The 17742-nt window shown below is 34.2% G+C and overlaps 1 protein-coding gene across 1 annotated transcript in view; it reads right to left on the bottom strand.

Annotated features, from left to right (window-relative positions):
- The window catches only part of MLLT3 (MLLT3, super elongation complex subunit), a 233872-nt gene that overhangs the window by 99245 nt on the left and 116885 nt on the right, over positions 1 to 17742 (bottom strand). The window contains exon 3 of the mRNA XM_025051432.1: positions 1207 to 1289. Within this exon, the coding sequence (XP_024907200.1) occupies positions 1207 to 1289 (83 nt within the window). The remainder of the gene's footprint in view (positions 1 to 1206; positions 1290 to 17742) is intronic.

Below are 17742 nucleotides of genomic sequence, written 5' to 3'. Positions count from 1 at the left end.
AATGTAGTGCATGAGGAGATGGGCTTGGAAAGAAACAAAATATGTGGAAAATAAAATCTATCCTTGCCATCCATGCATTTCTACTCTTCAGGATAGTTTTATTATAGCTTAATTAAAAGTGAATTATCTCTTAATCATAAAGAGATTTTGCTCCACCTGCTCTACATTGAAAAAGCCAGTGAGAAACTGTTGCAGTGGAAGGTACTAAGGATTAAAGAGTGGCTTATCAGCGGTTCTCATACTTAGTTGTGCATGAGTCACGTAGAAAGCTAGTAAACATGAAGACTCGTAGGCCCTCATCCCAGAGATTCCAATTCAGGAGATCTTGGAGAGAGCCTGAGAATCTCACTTTTAACATTTTCTTGGGTGATGCTGCTGCTGGTGGTGCAAGGACCATACTTTATGGCACACTGGCTTGAGCTAACTGTCTGTTAGCTCAATTCCCTTAAAAAAAAAGTGTGGGGGAGGAATTATCACACTTCTGGGCAAGTTTTAGAAACTATGACTACTTTGGAATAAAAGGAAGGAATAGTGTGATTTAAAATAACAGCTAGCATTTACTAGTGCTTACTTATAAATAAAGCATTATTCTAAATACTCGGATTTATTGAATCTAATCCTAATAAGCCACCTTATGAGGTAGATACTCTTACCCTATGCTCATTTTATAAATAAGAAAAGTGAACCCCACAGAAGTTGAGCAATTTGTCCAATATTATATAGTCTGTGTGCTTTGCCACATTTGTACCGTTGAAAGCTTTTAAATCCAGAAGAATCCATAACATCTCAAGTTGATAAAATTGTATATGTGTGTCATATGTGTGTATACCAGCTAAAGATAAATGAGAGATAATTCTCTGCAAGTCTAAAAATTTCTAGAAATATGAAAAGGAATATTTCATGTAAAAACCATAATTACTATTTTACAAACATATATTAATCTTCTTTTTCAAATAGTAATCCTTCTCTTAAAAAGAATGCTTAATAAATTTTATATAATCTGACTTCATATAATTGAAATTATCTTTTGCTAGACACTTCCTCTATAATTTAGGTTAACAATAGCCAAAATTCCTAAAAGATACATTTAACTTTTATTTTAAAATCATCTAGTGATAGACATGCTTATACATAAAAATTATTTTGAACATTATTTGGTTAATGGGGGATCTTCTATGGAAAGATTAATGGGCAAAGATTACATACCTTGTTTTTAAAGTAAACCTCAATTGGCAAAATGAAACCAGCATACCCAGATTCTTCTACTTTGTAAGGTGGATCTTTGCACACTGCAACATCAAAAAGAGAAAACAGGTGAGATGAGCATAAGAAAAAAATACATTCATCTTTCTTTTCTAAAAAAATAAAATCGTATTCTACCATGTAGATCGTCCTCAACTTTCACAGCCCTTTTCCAAGCACTCATCTGCATCTCTGATCTACCCTTTATTTCTTCTCCAGAATCTATAATTTTCCTATGTAAAGCAAATACATGAGTTATTTATTTATTTTTATCATTTTATTTTATTATTTAATTCTTTAATGTCACCACATATTTGACCCCTTTTACCCCATCTACCTTCCTCCTCCCCACTCTACTGTGAGTTATTTATTTAAATCTTGATGAGGGCAACTCATCATAGTCAAACACGGTCATTAATGACTTGACTTCAGTTGTTATTACCCCACCCTAACGTTTAGGGAAACTGAGGGTAGTTCCTTGTGACCCAAAGTTTGAAAATCTCCGAATGAAAGTATTGTCTATGTCTAGTCTTTGATGTAAATCACTCTACCCCTAAACCCCTCACTTCTCTGAGATATTCTGATTTCTATGCCAAAAAGTGGCAGGACCACCCTCCTTCCTTAGAAAATCCCAGACCCAGATTCTCCTAATACTATTGGTGCCCATGAAGTCACAATCCTCCATTCCCCACCCCCACCAAAAGAATGCTTATTTTTAAAATCTATTCACATCATAAGAATATGTAAGAAACAATAAGGCTTCTATATTTCCTATAAAGAGAGACTATTAGGCAAGAGTAGTTAGGCAAGCTCTTCGGAAATGAGAGACACCCTAAAAAGTTAAATATGATTTTACCCCACTAAAATGTCCATTAAATCAAAATCAATCACAGCCAACTGAAATTATCCTACTTAAGACTGCATTTGCTGGTACCAAAAAGAAGAAAAAATGTACATGCTGAACCTGGTAACTCAAGTCCACTGTAACAGGGCTCCAGCCTACCTTTTTAGCCTTCCTCCTTTTGTCACTCACCAAACCCTCTTGTGCTTCATTCAAATGCATCAATTCCCTCAAATATGCCCAACTATGTCCTGTCCCTGCTATTTCTTCCATCACATCTTGATGCTCTTCTTAGTAACCCCTGCTAGTCCAAATTCTAATTTCTTCACAGTGCCTTTCCATACCACAAAGTACTATCATCCCTTTATCCTTCCAAATCATTAACTGTCTGAATCACTGGTTTGATACTCAACAGATTTCCTTAATACTATTTATTCGGAAATCTTATGTGTAATTTCCTTTCATTCTTCAAAGACAGAAACATTTACCTCAGAAACATAGTGTCAAGGGCTCAGGCAAACCTGGGTGCCAATCTGGGATCCACCTCAGACTAGCCAGGTTACCTCTAGAAAGTTACTCCAATTCTCCCTTTAAAAGAGAGAACACCATCTATGCATCTCTAAACATAGCTGTCAAAATGCCAAGAGACTATGTGGGGAACTATAAGTGTGAGGCTAATATAGACAGTGATGATGATGATGTACGTGAAAACCAGTTAGATGTTCCACAAGCACAAATATGGTTACAAAAAGCTATGCTGAAGATAGGATTTTAACACCTGATCATCTCCTTTAGCCCACCTTAGAATCATTTTCCCAAATTGACATTGGAAGAAGTTAATCAAGAATGAGGCATCTTATCTGACCTTACAAGTTTCTCTAATAAAATATGAAAAAGCGAAAGGATTCAGAGTGGCATCAGTCCTTCATCCACTGACCACCTGCCAATCTGTCATGAATATTCAAATATCCTGAACACTGTGGGGTGGGGATGGGTAATGCCACTAAATGTACTAAGCACCCCTCACCCCACCCAAGCCAGAACACCAGTATTCCACCCACAATCTTTTCAGGCTGCAAAGCCCCTTTTCAGAACAGTAGTTTCAATGTCCAGGTTGTTTGGGATTAATGATGCCAACGTCATTTGAAGGATGTTTATTCTGTGGGTTGCTGTACATGCCAGAGAAGTTATAGCTGTTCTTCTATAAACCCTTTTGTATAATTCATTTTCTCTATTCTGCATGCAAATTGCTCCTATTATAGGAAACAGCTGTTAGTGAGCATATCCTATAGTTGAAAGTCTTAGAGATTTTTTCTACCCTCAAAAGGAAATGATCTGTTATGTATTAATATTCCATAGGAGTCTTGTTTTATAAGAAACTGTTTACCAACGCATACCTCAATTATTTTTAAATGTAATACTTTCATAAATAACAATGAACAATACCCATAGAGTACCCTGAGTTCTTAATTAGAAGCAAACAATATTTTATACACAATAAGCATACCAGAAAATCAGCAGCAACACAAAAACAAACATACTTTTAATCTGAAGAAATTCAAATTAGGGGAAGTAGTTTGCTTATTTTATTTATTCAAGTATCTTATAACCAGAATCGTTAACATGAGTTCCTAATCTAGTTCTTAAAAGAAACAGGAGTTAAAACTAAGAAACATTTTAGCCAGTAAGGATAGTATATTAGACATAAAGCAATTATTTTTAAACTAGTACAACCACATTTAGAATCTCCTTCTGTCAGTTTACAACCCTTCTTCATTATGAATTCCTTTTCTGTGATCACTGACCACTGTCACCTTTATAAAATCTAAGCATCTTAAACCCTTCAAGTCATTCATCCTCTCAATTATTCAAGAATGAGATAATCCTTAAGACCTATGTAATAAAAGGCCAAATTTCAGAAGTTATGAAATGGATAGTCATCTTTGGAAAGCCATCTAATTTTTTTAGGTGAAAATAAAATGGGAGGATTAATAATCTTTAAACTACGTAAATTAATTCATTAGAAATCACAGGAAGCTCTTATTCCTGTCAAAATCCAGCCCAGATATTAGCTCTTTCAGAATGTCTCCCTTGTTCCTCTTCTAAGCTTCTCTTATTGCACTTATCAGGCTGTTGCACTTGTCGGGCTGATGGAGAACATTCATTCACCTCTCAGGCTTCTCCACCAAACTGACCCTTGAGGTCAGCAACCCCATCATTATTCATATCTGTAATTCTAGGCACTAACATTGAGCCAAATACTAGGTGCTCAATAAATGATTGTTGAATTGAATTTTGAAAGATTCATGTCACCCTTCACTAATTTACCATTACCCCTTAGCTTTCTAGGACCAGCCATGAGTTGATAGTAGCCAGTCACATTCTTCTCCAAATTCTCTACAATCAACATAAACTTTTAAAAATTGGTATGGGTGATAGAATGTGTTGCCATAGACAAGTCTTCTCTTGGAAGCTGAGTACCCAATGGTAACTGGTTCTAATTCTGACAATACCACATTTTAAGAAAATAAGTTAAATTATGCCAGAAGATCTCCAATGTCATTTTGAAACACTATATAGCCATAATTACCATTTCCCTTCTCCTCTCCTTCCACACATTACAACTCATGTACCCCAAGGCTCTAAGTCAGAGACACTTTCAAAACTCCCTTTGTCCAAGTAAACATATGTACCATGCAGGACTTCCAGCATACAACACCCAAAATTCATGCCTCAGAGGATCAGACCAAAGTTTTTGGAAATAATGAGTAACTGAGTTTTTTCCCTAAAATAGCTTTTCAAAAATAATAGGTACAACATAGACCCATATTCATAATATGAAGTATGATGCTAACTAAATACACTGACCATTAACCTATTTAATTTTTAAGTGTAGCAAAAAATGTACACAGAAAGAAAAACACATGAAAGGGAAAAAGATCATGATTTGGTTAACCTGGAATAAGTCAAATCCTTACTTATTCCCTGAGATTCTTAATATTCTTCCTTCAAAAGAAAAAGGCTTCAGAAAAGCTGTGCTTGGTACAGAAAAACTAATGCTCAGATGAATAAGTGAATTCGTGTTTATATAATAATTATATATACAATAGATACATTTAATTAAAAGATACCATTTTTAGCACTTAAAAAAAAAGGAAAAGAATAAACTCTTCCAGACCCATAACACCCTCATTTAAGAATTTAAATATTTCATTAGGCAACTGTTTTTTCCCTAATCCTTAGGAAAACAGCTGGTAGATGCGTCTCCAAAGCCTCTCTCCAGTGTGTTTTCTTAGACACAATGATTTATGCTCATCTGAATACTTTCGTTAAGGACATGGCCCAGTTGCCCATTGATAATTTCTGGTTTTACTTTATTTGCTATGCAGAAAGCTTCAAGAAGGAAACACACCAAACTCTATGTATGGACTGGTTATTACCACTGCTTTATGCCAAATGTCCCTTCCAGCTTGAGCGTTTGGGCTCCTTCCCTTACTGTTGTAGTTTCACCATACCAGAGCCCTCATGAAGAGTGAAACTGGGTGCTGCAAGGCTCATGTCTCTGCCCCCAACTGTTTTCTGTGAGCGTTTGGAAGTGTAGGGCTAGCATCTAGCAGTCTAAGCACCACAATGCCACTGAACATGGCCAAGCCTTTACACTTGTGACATTATGAAAACAACAAAAATCAACAGTTGGGTTTTGTTTTTATAAGCGCACACACGCACACACACAAATATACACAAAAAGATCTGTTGTTGCTTCTATTTAGCCCATTTCAAAACATATATTTCTAAACAACAAAAAATATTTTCCCCCTTTGTGTCACCTCGTTTCCCTGAAAAAGGATTAAAGATAACACCGGGCAACTTTTGAGTCATATTGTTGATCTGTTTTAACCTGTTGATTTTTTTTTTTCAATGCAATTCAAAAAACCAAATTGATTCTTATTTAATAAAGAACTTTGGGCAGACAAGATAACTGCCCAGCTACCTTTCATAAAGTTTTTAAAAAACAAACTAGACATAGTTAGCTAACTGGGCAGATGTGGAACACCCTTGCCTACCTCCTCAGGATTCACCATTCACCAACTCAAATAGCATCTTCTCTGGAGGGGCTTCTGCCATTTTCCACAAGGAAAATGGTAGTTTCCTTCTTCTGAGTTTAACTCTTTTTCTCATTGCATCGTACTTGTTAATCCTAACATATACATTACTAATAAATTCCATCCTCAATTTAATTCTGTGTTTTCCAAGAACTAAGGCTATGTCTATGGCCTCTTCTCATCTCTGAACTCTGAAATTGAGTTAAATTAATGAAATATGACTTTAGTAAAAGCTTCAAAGGAAGAGATGGAGCAAGCGGGGCAATCAAGAAGAAAGGCCAGGATGGCTAGCAGAGAGTATGAGCAAAGGTATTAGGAAAGTAAAGCAGCATTATGGATTGGTCAGTATAAAGAGAAACACAGAAAATAATGAAGAAAGAAACAGATCACATGGATAAAGTTTATACGTATATGAAGAGCCTCATATTATATAGATATAAAGTCCACATGGGTGAAAATAGATTACACATATAAAAGAAGGATTTTTACTTTTGAAATTTTACAAAAAACTCCTAGATTTGGAATAAGAGTTCGAGAATACAAATTGGCCATACTGGAAAAGTCTTCATGATACATAAAAATAACTGCATTTGTTAGTAACTTGAAATCTTTACTTACAAATGCAGAATATCCCTAGCCTCTCTCTCTGGAGGGACAAAATGGGGGATTTTCTTTAAATATATGCATTTTTAGCTTTCTTAGGAGTTATGCCATTAGAGTTAAGCAAAGCCCATTCAGCTTAGGTTAAATCAATACATTTCATCTTGAGGGAATATAACTGCAGTATTAAAATAAGACTATCTTCACAATCATTTCTTTAAGGAACATATAACAAATGACCCAACAAAATATGGAAACTGCCCCAAACTATGCATTATTATGAATTGTTAGAAAATATTAAATATAAATCCTCAAGCTGATGTCTTTCACGCATATTGATAGTACTTCCACCAACTTGCCCTGAGTTCTCTCAATATAACTCCATATGTGGCACTGCTTCGAATGGCTGGCCTAGTGGAAATATACTTCCAGGCTAATTTTATGGGAAATAACAAAACTATATCTTTAGAGAAAGTTTGACCTAGAGACAGACCTAACTCTTTTCTTGAGACTTATTCTTGAGATTTCTCTCTCAAAGATCACCATCATTTTTTTTTTTCAAAGTTAAGCCTTGGGCAAAATATTTTTCAGAATACCATATTTCAGCAGGTCCTTCGGAAAAGCAGTGTCAGCTGCGTGGAAAATGCTCTTCCAGGGAAATAATTAAGAGCCTCCCAGTTTTGGCAGGAGTATCTTCATCTCAGTGTATGCTACTATATCAAAAAGCTGGTCTTTGGAAACACAGTTCCTTCTTGTGCCTTTTTGTTATTTAATAAAATATATAAAGAGCTATTGAAAAATCCCACTTTCCAAAATAATAACTTCATGACTTCTGGAGGTAGCAGAAATAAACAATCCTTGGGACACCCCTTTGGTGTTAAAGTCCTACCCAGTTTTATCATAAGTTGTACACCTGGCCCAGCTGTCACTAAGACTGGTGCTGGAGAAAAAATGTAATGTCTTCATTTATAAAGTATCCTATTTCCTCATTAACGGTAATTCATTTTTTCTCAGATATTAGCCTAGTTCATCCAATCTGACAGGCATTATAATCATAGGAGTTCAAAGATAAGATAGAGTCCTGCTCTCGAGCAGATGACAGTTTAGCCAGAGACACTGGCTAAGTGCAGACTGTACTCTAGGGACTGGAGACGGAGCAATAAACACAATTGGCATGGTCTCTGGACTTATTAAACTATGTCTACTGTTGGGAGGTAGCAAAGGGGAGGAGGAGAAATGAAAAAGAACACATATACAAGGAAATATTGAGAAAGGAAATATTGAGTAATAAGTGCTAAAATGAAAATAAAACAGTATTGACTAATAAATGCTAAGGTAAAAATAAAGCAGGCTGACATGAAGAGAATGGGGGCTCCTTTTTATTTTAGATTAGTATTCCCTCTCTGCAGAGGTGACATTTAAGTTCAGATCTGAGAGAAGAAAGGAGCAGGGTTATGTGTTGGCCAGGCAGTGAAAAAGCACTATTTAAGCTGCTTACAGAAGATGTGTAAACAACTGGAAAAAAAAAAAAAGCCTGTCCTTATATTGGCCTCTAGGACTGCTCAGCCCCTTATCTGGTTTTTCCTAATTGAGGTGAAGGCCATTTCCTTCCTCCTGAATAACCAACCCCTGCTTTTACTTCTCTTCCATTCTGATTTCATCACTCAACGTCCACATAGGTTCGGCTATTATGACTCCACAATCTCATTTACCCAAATCTTAAATTCTCCCAATGCTGCAAATTCCCAAGAAAGCAATATATCTACTTATAAAATCTTCATTATGATTCTTCATTATGAAGGTTTTTAAAATAGATATAAATCTTAGGAATTAGATCACCTAATTTTAAATGATAGACTTTAAAAAAAATTATTACCCTTGAAATTTTAGAGTTCTTAAACACAATAAATACAGGAGGAAGAGTCTGGACTAAGATATACCAACCATGAGAAGTAGGCTTTAAGTGTGATTTGAGAAAAAGAAAGATCACAAGTGAAAGCCATTTATTCAAGGTGAGGGAAACAGTGCTACATGAGGGAAAAAAAACAAATCACACAGTTCAATGGAGAAAGAAAGAATACAAGAGGGATGACATTCAAAATGTAAAACACAGAAACTACAATTTTCTCAAATATATATATATTCATATTAAAGGAATATTTTTCAACTGAAATCGTGTTTTTTTTTCTTTTAGTAAGAGCAGTGTAGAGGAGCTACTTTTATATGTTATACCCATCTTTCTTCCATAGCATGTGATTCCATTTTTAATACTTGTCATTTATACATACAATGTAGAGGATGATGAAATGGTTTTATACACAAGAGAGCTATCAACTGCATTAGGGTGACACATGTGGCAATGTGTTATAAAATAAAATATAATAAATCAAAGATCAGACTCATTCCCCATTTATAAAAAAAAATACAACAGCCTAAGAGATCATCATAACCTAACTTCACAGAAACACTTAAAGATAATCATCCAAAATAAGTCAATAATCCATTTTTTCTCTTCCCAATATCTGTTCTATTCCCTTTTCAACAGGAAAAACAAATGCTTCCAGAGAAGGAATCAAAGAAATCAAAACTGTTCTAACTTTAGAAGAAGGGTTAAGAACAAGATTTCTTTTCAGTATCTTTTGGATTCTGCTTTGTTTTTCTGTTTAGCACGTGGCATAGAGAGACAGCCTATCCTAAGTCTCCTAATTGATTTAAGCTCCATTAGATATTACAAGTGAAGACAGAATGAGGGTGACACTAATATGATGGCAACTGTTTATACATTGTGCCTACAGGAATGTGGTTCCTGTTTAGCCTAACTATCTCTCAATTCTCTCAATTAAACCAGAGAAAATCCTACATCCCCACCCATCTAAAGGATTTTCAAACTGTGTTTCAGGAAACCCTACACTCCTGCAGTGTGTGTTAGCAATGTACTGCAGTTTGTATTGTGTTTACAAAAGCTATAAAGTGTTTGCCCTAAACAATGAAAATTTAAATAGTCTGAAAACCAATTCTGAGCTTAGATACAGTATTAGGGCTGCTTAAGATTATGTAGGAAAAAACAAGTAAACCACTGCTAAAATAAAATCTGAAACCACTAATGAAAAGTATGTTATAAAAATTTACCTCTATCATTAAAGTAAATCTTTTTTAGAGTATGATTTTTTTTTTTTTGCTTGCTCCTGCTAAATATAGTAATGATCTACTACTGTTTCCTCCTTATCCTGAGTACAAAAGTGAACTACACTGATTTCTCAGATTTGTAGTTCTGGCATGTCTTTTGACTAAATAGTAATAGTAAAGGGAGAAAGAACAGCTTATATTCTTCTTTATAAGTAAATTTTTACAATATACCTTCTGATTAACAAATGCAGTGCTAATTGCATGATACTTCTCATTGTCTCCAAATTCCAGGAATTACTTATTGGAGGAAAACAGTACACACATAAATAAAAGCAAAATGAGAACAAATACAACAATTATTAATACTCAATATTATAGATGAGAACTCACAAACTGGAAAGCTTAGGGAACAAAACCAGGGAGAAGCAAAGAGAAAGTCAGGCATTGGGTTTAATATTAGTTTGTTTAAAGAAAGCAGGTATGATATTGCCAAAAGGAGGAAAGAAAGAAAGTTTTAGTAATGATTCTAGAAAAAGCATAGTAGGATAAGATTATAATACAAGCTGGAGTATATAAGAAACATTCTACTGGACAGGTAACTGAATTAGGTTACTTCTTCATGGTTCTTTTCAATGTTGAAATACAAAGGAAATAAGTTTCCTATGAGGAGATAAAGAAAATAAGATATTGGTAAGGAATTTAGACGCCAACTACCAGCAGCTCTATATTTATTTTGAAGTAACAGAGAATCACTTACTCTTTTGAGAATATAAATGACGGTATCCAAATATTATGAAGGCACATCAGCTACTCCCAATAAACCAAGGAGGATGGAAAGTGCAGAAAATGGAGACACAATATGAAAAAAGAGGAGAAAAAGGAGGCTGAAGGTTAAGATATTATCAGAAATGTACGCCAAATATAAGCATGAGAATTCTTGAGTGTACTGCTGAAGCATATTATAAGAATTGTAAAAGAGTTTTGCTAACTAAAAGCAAGGAATCACTGAAAACTTGAGTTTAGCAACAGGCAGCATTTTGTGACAGAGGAAATTGTGTGATATGGAAGCACAAAAGCTTTGAGGTCGAGAACCAGAGCTTTGGAGAAGAAACCCGTTGGTTCAGATGCCACCTTGGTCACTCACATAATATGTTCTGTTTTCTCAGTTATAAAATGGTGCTAATGCCATTACCTACATAATACAGCTCCTTGAAACTTTACGAGATCATCCATGCTGAAAGCACAAATGAGATAATCCCTATAAAGCTTTAAAACACTTACCGGAAACTAGAAATCATCCAGATATCTAACAGTAATCAAAGATGAACCATAAACACTAAGAGAACTTATTTTGGACTTTCCCAAAAAATCTTTCAAAAAAAAAAAAAAGATTTAAATACAAATATTTACTATCAGTTCAATTAAACATTCCTAGATCTGGTTTTATTTTTGGCCTTATAGATTCTTGACAGGGACATATGAAAAAAGAAAATATTCTTCAGTTTGGAATTCTTTTGCCTCAATCTACCACTAAAAGTACTGGCAGTTGGTCCACAAGGTCAGCTCACCTTCATACTCATAAAGCCCAAGTTAGCAACAAATTGTGAAAAGGAAATAAATAAAGCTTCCAAGGCTACGTATTGGAAAGCAATAACACTAAAATACTGCAATAAAACAAACGAGTAGAAAATAGAACTGTCATCTTAATTTGAATCTTGTGGTATATGTAGCAGAAGAAAAATTATCAAGGAATCAAGAGACATGGTTCTGGTTGCCAGGTGGGAGCGGGGTGGAGCAGCTAGGTAAACAAGGTGAAGGGATTAGGAAGTACAAATTGGTAGTTACAAAACAGTCCTGGGGATGTAAAGTACAGCATAGGGAATATAGTCAGTAATATTGTAATAAGTACGTATGGGCCAGGTGGGTACCAGACTTATAAGGGGGATCACTTCATAAGTTGTATAAATGTCTAAGTACTATGCTGTACACCTGAAACTAATATAATATTGAATGTTAAAAAATAAAAAGAGACATGGTTCTGGCTCTATTTCTATACAAACTTGCCATCGGACCTTTGGTAAGTCCCTTTTACCACTTACTGCAGGATCTCCTCTGTCATATAAGGAGCCAGATTCCATTTCAGAAGCTGCTTCTAGATCTAAAATTCTATTATTCCAAAGACAAGTCATATGTACTACTTCTATTCTAACTTGAAGGCAAATGCATTTTGTCTTTTAGTATCTTCATTTAAGCATAAAACATCTATCAGCTAAATATTATATCTGCTATAACAAAATCATGAAATTGGGAGAAAAACACTAAAAGAACAACAGAAACAAAACAAAGATTCAGAATCCCACTTAAATGTTTAAAATGTTTCTTGGTAAAAGCTCTTTCTTAATTTGAGTTTTATTTTTATTAGACCAGTAAATAAATGAATATTCGACTTAACAGAGGCTGTCCCAAACAAAAAAAAACATTCTGAAATCAGATTTTCATCTTCTTGTTTTCATTCTGATTATGAAGTCAGATTAAATCTACTGAGTTAGACCTTGTTTTACATGTATAAATCAAACTAGAAATTTGATTCCTCAGGAACTTAATGTAATCTGGTTATAGCAGCATATCAACTCAAGTATTAAGGAATGAAACATGAGAACATACTGGCAGCATTTATGAGAAACACCATGCTTTTAAAAAGCTAAAGTAAAAAATTAAGTCAACTGTTTGCACATTAGGCATAACACATTATGTAAAAAGCCCTTGAGTGTTATGATTTTACTATACTTTGCACTTGTAACACTCTTGTTCTTAATCACATTTAAACATATTACATTGCCTTTTAAATAGAATGCACCCTGCCACAATGCACTCAATCTTAATAGTATTCCAGAATAGCATGCCCATATGAAAGATAGGTTGATGAATAGGTTTATGCCCTATTCAAGTAGATGAAACAGCTCAATAGAAAGATTAAATAAGGCTCCTGCCAGTGGCTGAATCTTAAAGTCAAAGAGAAGAACACAACTCGAACCAAATGTTATAGGCAAAGGTCAAACGAGCATAATTAAGACCCTAACTTGAAGAGCTAGCTAATGTTCGCTTCTTCAGTGTAAATCAGAAGAAAAATTCTTCCTCTTAAAGTGTGACCATAGTAACTTTCACTGAGTGAGTTCTAAAAGATAAATTATAAAACTGAAGGTGAGCTAAGTCTTGAAATAACATGTACAGGGAACCACTCCTATTGTGAAACTATTGGACCTTAAGTACAAAATTACACATTAAAAAACTATTCTTATATCATACTTTAAAAATCCTAGATTTATTAAATATCAAATATTAATCAAAATATGAATTTTGCTAAGAGTTTTTCAGTTAATTTTTTTGTAGAATTCTACAATAGCCCAATACACTTATAGAAAAAGAAAAAAAAATTACAAAGAATAAACCAGCAGTTTAAGCTTCCAGAGTACTTTTGCATTTGTTGACTTGAATGTCCAGCTACCAGCCCCAACCCAAATTAGAATCTCAAATTCTAATGGGATCTAACCAAATAGATTACCATATTTATCTCTATATACACATCCTGCTTACAGAATGGAAATATAAACTTGGATATAAGAAAATTTGGCAAGTATAAAATAGTGCTAAAACAATAAGGAAAAGCTGTTTACCATACTAGTAGATATTTTGGAGGCATTGTAATCTCATCTGGAGAAAAGCCTGATTTATTTAAATTTATCATAGGACAACAGATACATTTGTGTTTTATAAAAATTGTTCTCCTTGTGTGTTGTCATAGTCTATGTTGAAACCCATTATCTAATTTATTTTCCCTTTCAGTCATATTTTTGGCCGATGATACTGTTATCATCTAATGAACTAAGTAAATCATATGAATTGATATATAGACATGCCCATATCATACCCATGGGGTAAATACAATCAACCAGAAAGACTACCAAGAAATCTAACTTTTCCTACTCCATTAATTCCTCATCCTTATTATTCTATTTTCATGAAGAAATGATGGTAAATAAACCCTAAACTTACCTGACTGTAATTTGGTGTCACAGAGGGTGGAAACTATACAACAGAATTTGAACTATCACAGGAAGAAGTTTTTAATATTTTATAATAATAATTTATTTATAAATAAATGCATTTGCTCTCATAAACACTCCAACCCAAATAAACACACATCATACATTGCAAATAAGTCATTTTCTTTCCTCCATATGACAAAGAGCAAGATATTTAAAGACAGCAAATTTCAAATCATTTCTTCCTTAGAGATAGTAACAAAGATATGATTTAACACCTTTCACCAAGTCCCTGAAAGAGTGCTGATGTCACATAAATCCATAACATAAGGAAATAAGTACCATAACAGCCCTACCAGGCACCCCTTTTTATAAATGGAATATGACAACTTAAGCAATTTATCCAGAGGTCAGGGAGCTAATTCCTGGCATTCAATCAATAGATATTTATTAATGGTTTCTATGACCAGCACTCTGTGCTGGATGCTTGAATGAAAATATTTTCTTCTTTTTGCTTATTTGTATCTTCTCATTCTTCTACAAAAACAAAAATTCTTAATTGTATAATAAAAGAAAAATGCTTAAAACGGTAATGTGTTGCTGAATGATTTCAAGAGAAATTCAGAAAATAGCAAGGTTATTGGAATTTGAAATAGTTGGAAAGTCCAGAAGAAATGAGATCAAACCTGGGTATATCTTCTACTATATACCTTTTCATATATATATGTGTGTATACACACACACACACACATATGTATATATGTATGTGTGTATATGTATATATGTCTGTGTGTGTATGTGTGTGTATAAAACATAACATAACATAACACATTAATAGAATTTTACAGAGAAACTAGATTTAGAGCCAGCAAATCTGTGTTTGCTCGCTGGCTCTGACATTTCCTAGCTGGATTAACTAACTTTAGGCAATCATATAACTCCTTTCTACCTCATATTCTTCTATCTTTAAAATAATTAAAAGCATCACTGTGCAGATGCAATGTAATATATTAGGTATATTATGAGAAAATCATTTTGAAAATGCTGGATTCCTACCAAACATTATTCTTAACACATGACTATTTTGCCAATAGTTATGCATACTTCCACTGAATGGGGTCAAAGAGGAAGTCCCATTTAGCCAAAATTTCTGACTAATCTTAAAGAGTTAGGTGTTAGAGATATTCAAATATAGTCTCTGTCCTTAAGAACAACTCTCACCATTTTCATGGGTATGGGACTCTGTTAGAATGTGAATATTAAGCCCCCACCACCAATGTGGCAAAGAAAATGAAGGTCTTTAAAAAAGTAAGATTAGGATAACATTATTCTGCTAAACTATTAAGATAAAATTAATGAATTTGGAAATTTCTTTTACAAATATGGATATGTGTTTCTAGAGATTTGTTTTTGGTATTAAAAACCTGGATATTATTTAACTCTATTAAGATTTCATTTGCCTTAAATTCATTGAGATAACAAAAACTATATTAATAAGCTAACAAGTTTTTCAAGTCACCAGTGGATTTCCTGGGTGGATTATTCTTCCCTAATTATTTCCAACAAGTGTGTTGCTGGTCATTTATTTACTCCTTTCACAAGCACTGCACACTTATTACATGTGCTGACTAAGAATGTAAGCATAAGTAAGAACTTTTCCTCAAAGAAATCATAGTTAGGTATTTTCTATCCAGGCATTTTAGATCTCAAAAAGAATTTCAGCAAAAACCCCTTCCCCCATCCGCAAGTTGCAGCATTAAATGAATAAAAGTGCCAAGTCTCTAGTAGCAATAGCTGAACATTCTAGATAGAACAAACTTCAGGATGGTTTAAACTGACCATATATATAAGCATATGCACATTTTTAATGCAGTAGTTTAAAAAAAAAAAAAGCTTTTCATAAGCTATAAGCTGTAATACAAACACCAAGTAAACCAAATTTATAAATATATCAAGTTCTGAACTATATCATTTCCTTGATCATATCAATTCAGGAATTTAAGTACAATTCAATCCTCTCCTAGTCAATCAAGAGTTAGTCACCCTCACTAACAAACATCAACGGCAATGCTTTTCCATTTTCCGCAGTTACTAACATTATACTTAAAAAAAATTTTAGCTAGACTCCATTGTTTTAATTACACTAGAGTTGTGGTCTCTGGATTGGCAATATCGGCATCACTTGGGAAACTTATAAGAAATGCCAATTCTGATTCTTGAATCAGAAACTCTAGCATAGACCTCAGAGATCTGTTGTCCCAAGCTTTCCAGGAGATTCTGATGCCCTCTCAAATGTGAGAGCCACTGTTCTGGATATTCTCTCACACACTCACCCTTGTCCAAACACAGATGCTCTCTCTTTCTGTGAATCACTTTTTCTCGTTGCTTCAGTTACACAGCCATTTTTCCTTCATCCACTGGGTAAAGTTACTTCCTTTATCCCATAAATTATACCACTTTCTAAAACATCGCTATTTTTGAAAGGACCAGAGAATTGTGTACAATCATCCTCTAAAATTTCCTTGTCTAACAGTATTTTAATAATACAAATATTGTTATAACATTCAATTTTACTGACTGTTTTTAAAATAAAAACTACAGGAAGAACAACAAAATATGCTCAAGAGTAATCTTATGATTCTTAATGTGATAACAACAGAAGAGGTATGTCTGTCTACTGCTCAAGCAGGCCTTCCCAGGAAAATCTGGACATGGGCATAGAAGAAACTTCCTGAACATCAGAGGCTAAACAACAGTTGCTTTTTATTGGTTACTAAGGAGGAGGATTGGGTTCCAAAATTCAAGCTTAATCCACCAGATAATATACAAACTTTTCCCATAAGAAATGTCAAGAACAGAGTAATCCCATAATGTCACTGCAACAAAAACCATAATCCTAAAAAAAAAAAAAAAGAAAGAAAGAAAAAAAAAAAGGCATCAAAGAACCTAATTGTGCTAATAAACTCAAAGAGCAAAGTAGTTGCAGGCTACTTAATAGTAACATGCTCAAAGCCTGGCCCATGTACAACAATGAAGCACAATACATAAATAATTATTGTGTAACTCGCCAATTACTACTGTACTTTCTAGTCATTGCACAAATAGAATTTATTATTGTACCACACTCTTGGTGGATGTCTGTTCCTAGAAGGCTAGTGATGATGCCCAACATAAGTGTCAAATGCCTAGAGACAAGGAATAAAGTTCATTCCCTTAACTGATGATAAAATAACCGGCCCCTTGACACACAGGGACTCTGACCTTACTGCAGCTGCTTCTGATTTGCAACTGTCGGCTGGGAGTATCTTTTTCTGTCTCTTGGCTTCTAAAATTGCAATATATCATTTCTGATGACCTCGACGTTATTTCTATAACTCTTTAATTATTGGACTGATTTAGAACAAAAGAGTCTTCAGTAACTTCATCTTAAAACCACACAGAAACTTTTATAGTCACCTACTTAACTAAATGAGTTGAGTATATTGTAGGGCGGGGGTGGAATAGTTGTAAAGAGTTTGTATCTGTTATAATCTAAATGCTAGCTAAATTTAGAAAACGACAAGACTTTGAAAATAAAGTTTGGGTAGATATTAATGTCCAAATGCAGCTGTGAATATTTTCATTCTCAATGACTAACTGACTCACAATTAATATTCATTATACTAAGTCAATTACTTTCAAGGTATTGCTTGTAAATGGACCTACCCTATCTTGTCTGTCTGCTCCTGTATACGAATCTTCTCACCCATACACTATAAGCCTCAGTCTACCCTCTGCCTTCATTCAG

The sequence above is a fragment of the Pteropus alecto genome, unplaced genomic scaffold, assembly GCF_000325575.1.
Source record: "Pteropus alecto unplaced genomic scaffold, ASM32557v1 scaffold95, whole genome shotgun sequence".
In the NCBI taxonomy this organism is placed as follows: Eukaryota; Metazoa; Chordata; class Mammalia; order Chiroptera; family Pteropodidae; genus Pteropus; species Pteropus alecto.
This window is presented reverse-complemented; position numbering and strand designations above follow the sequence as displayed.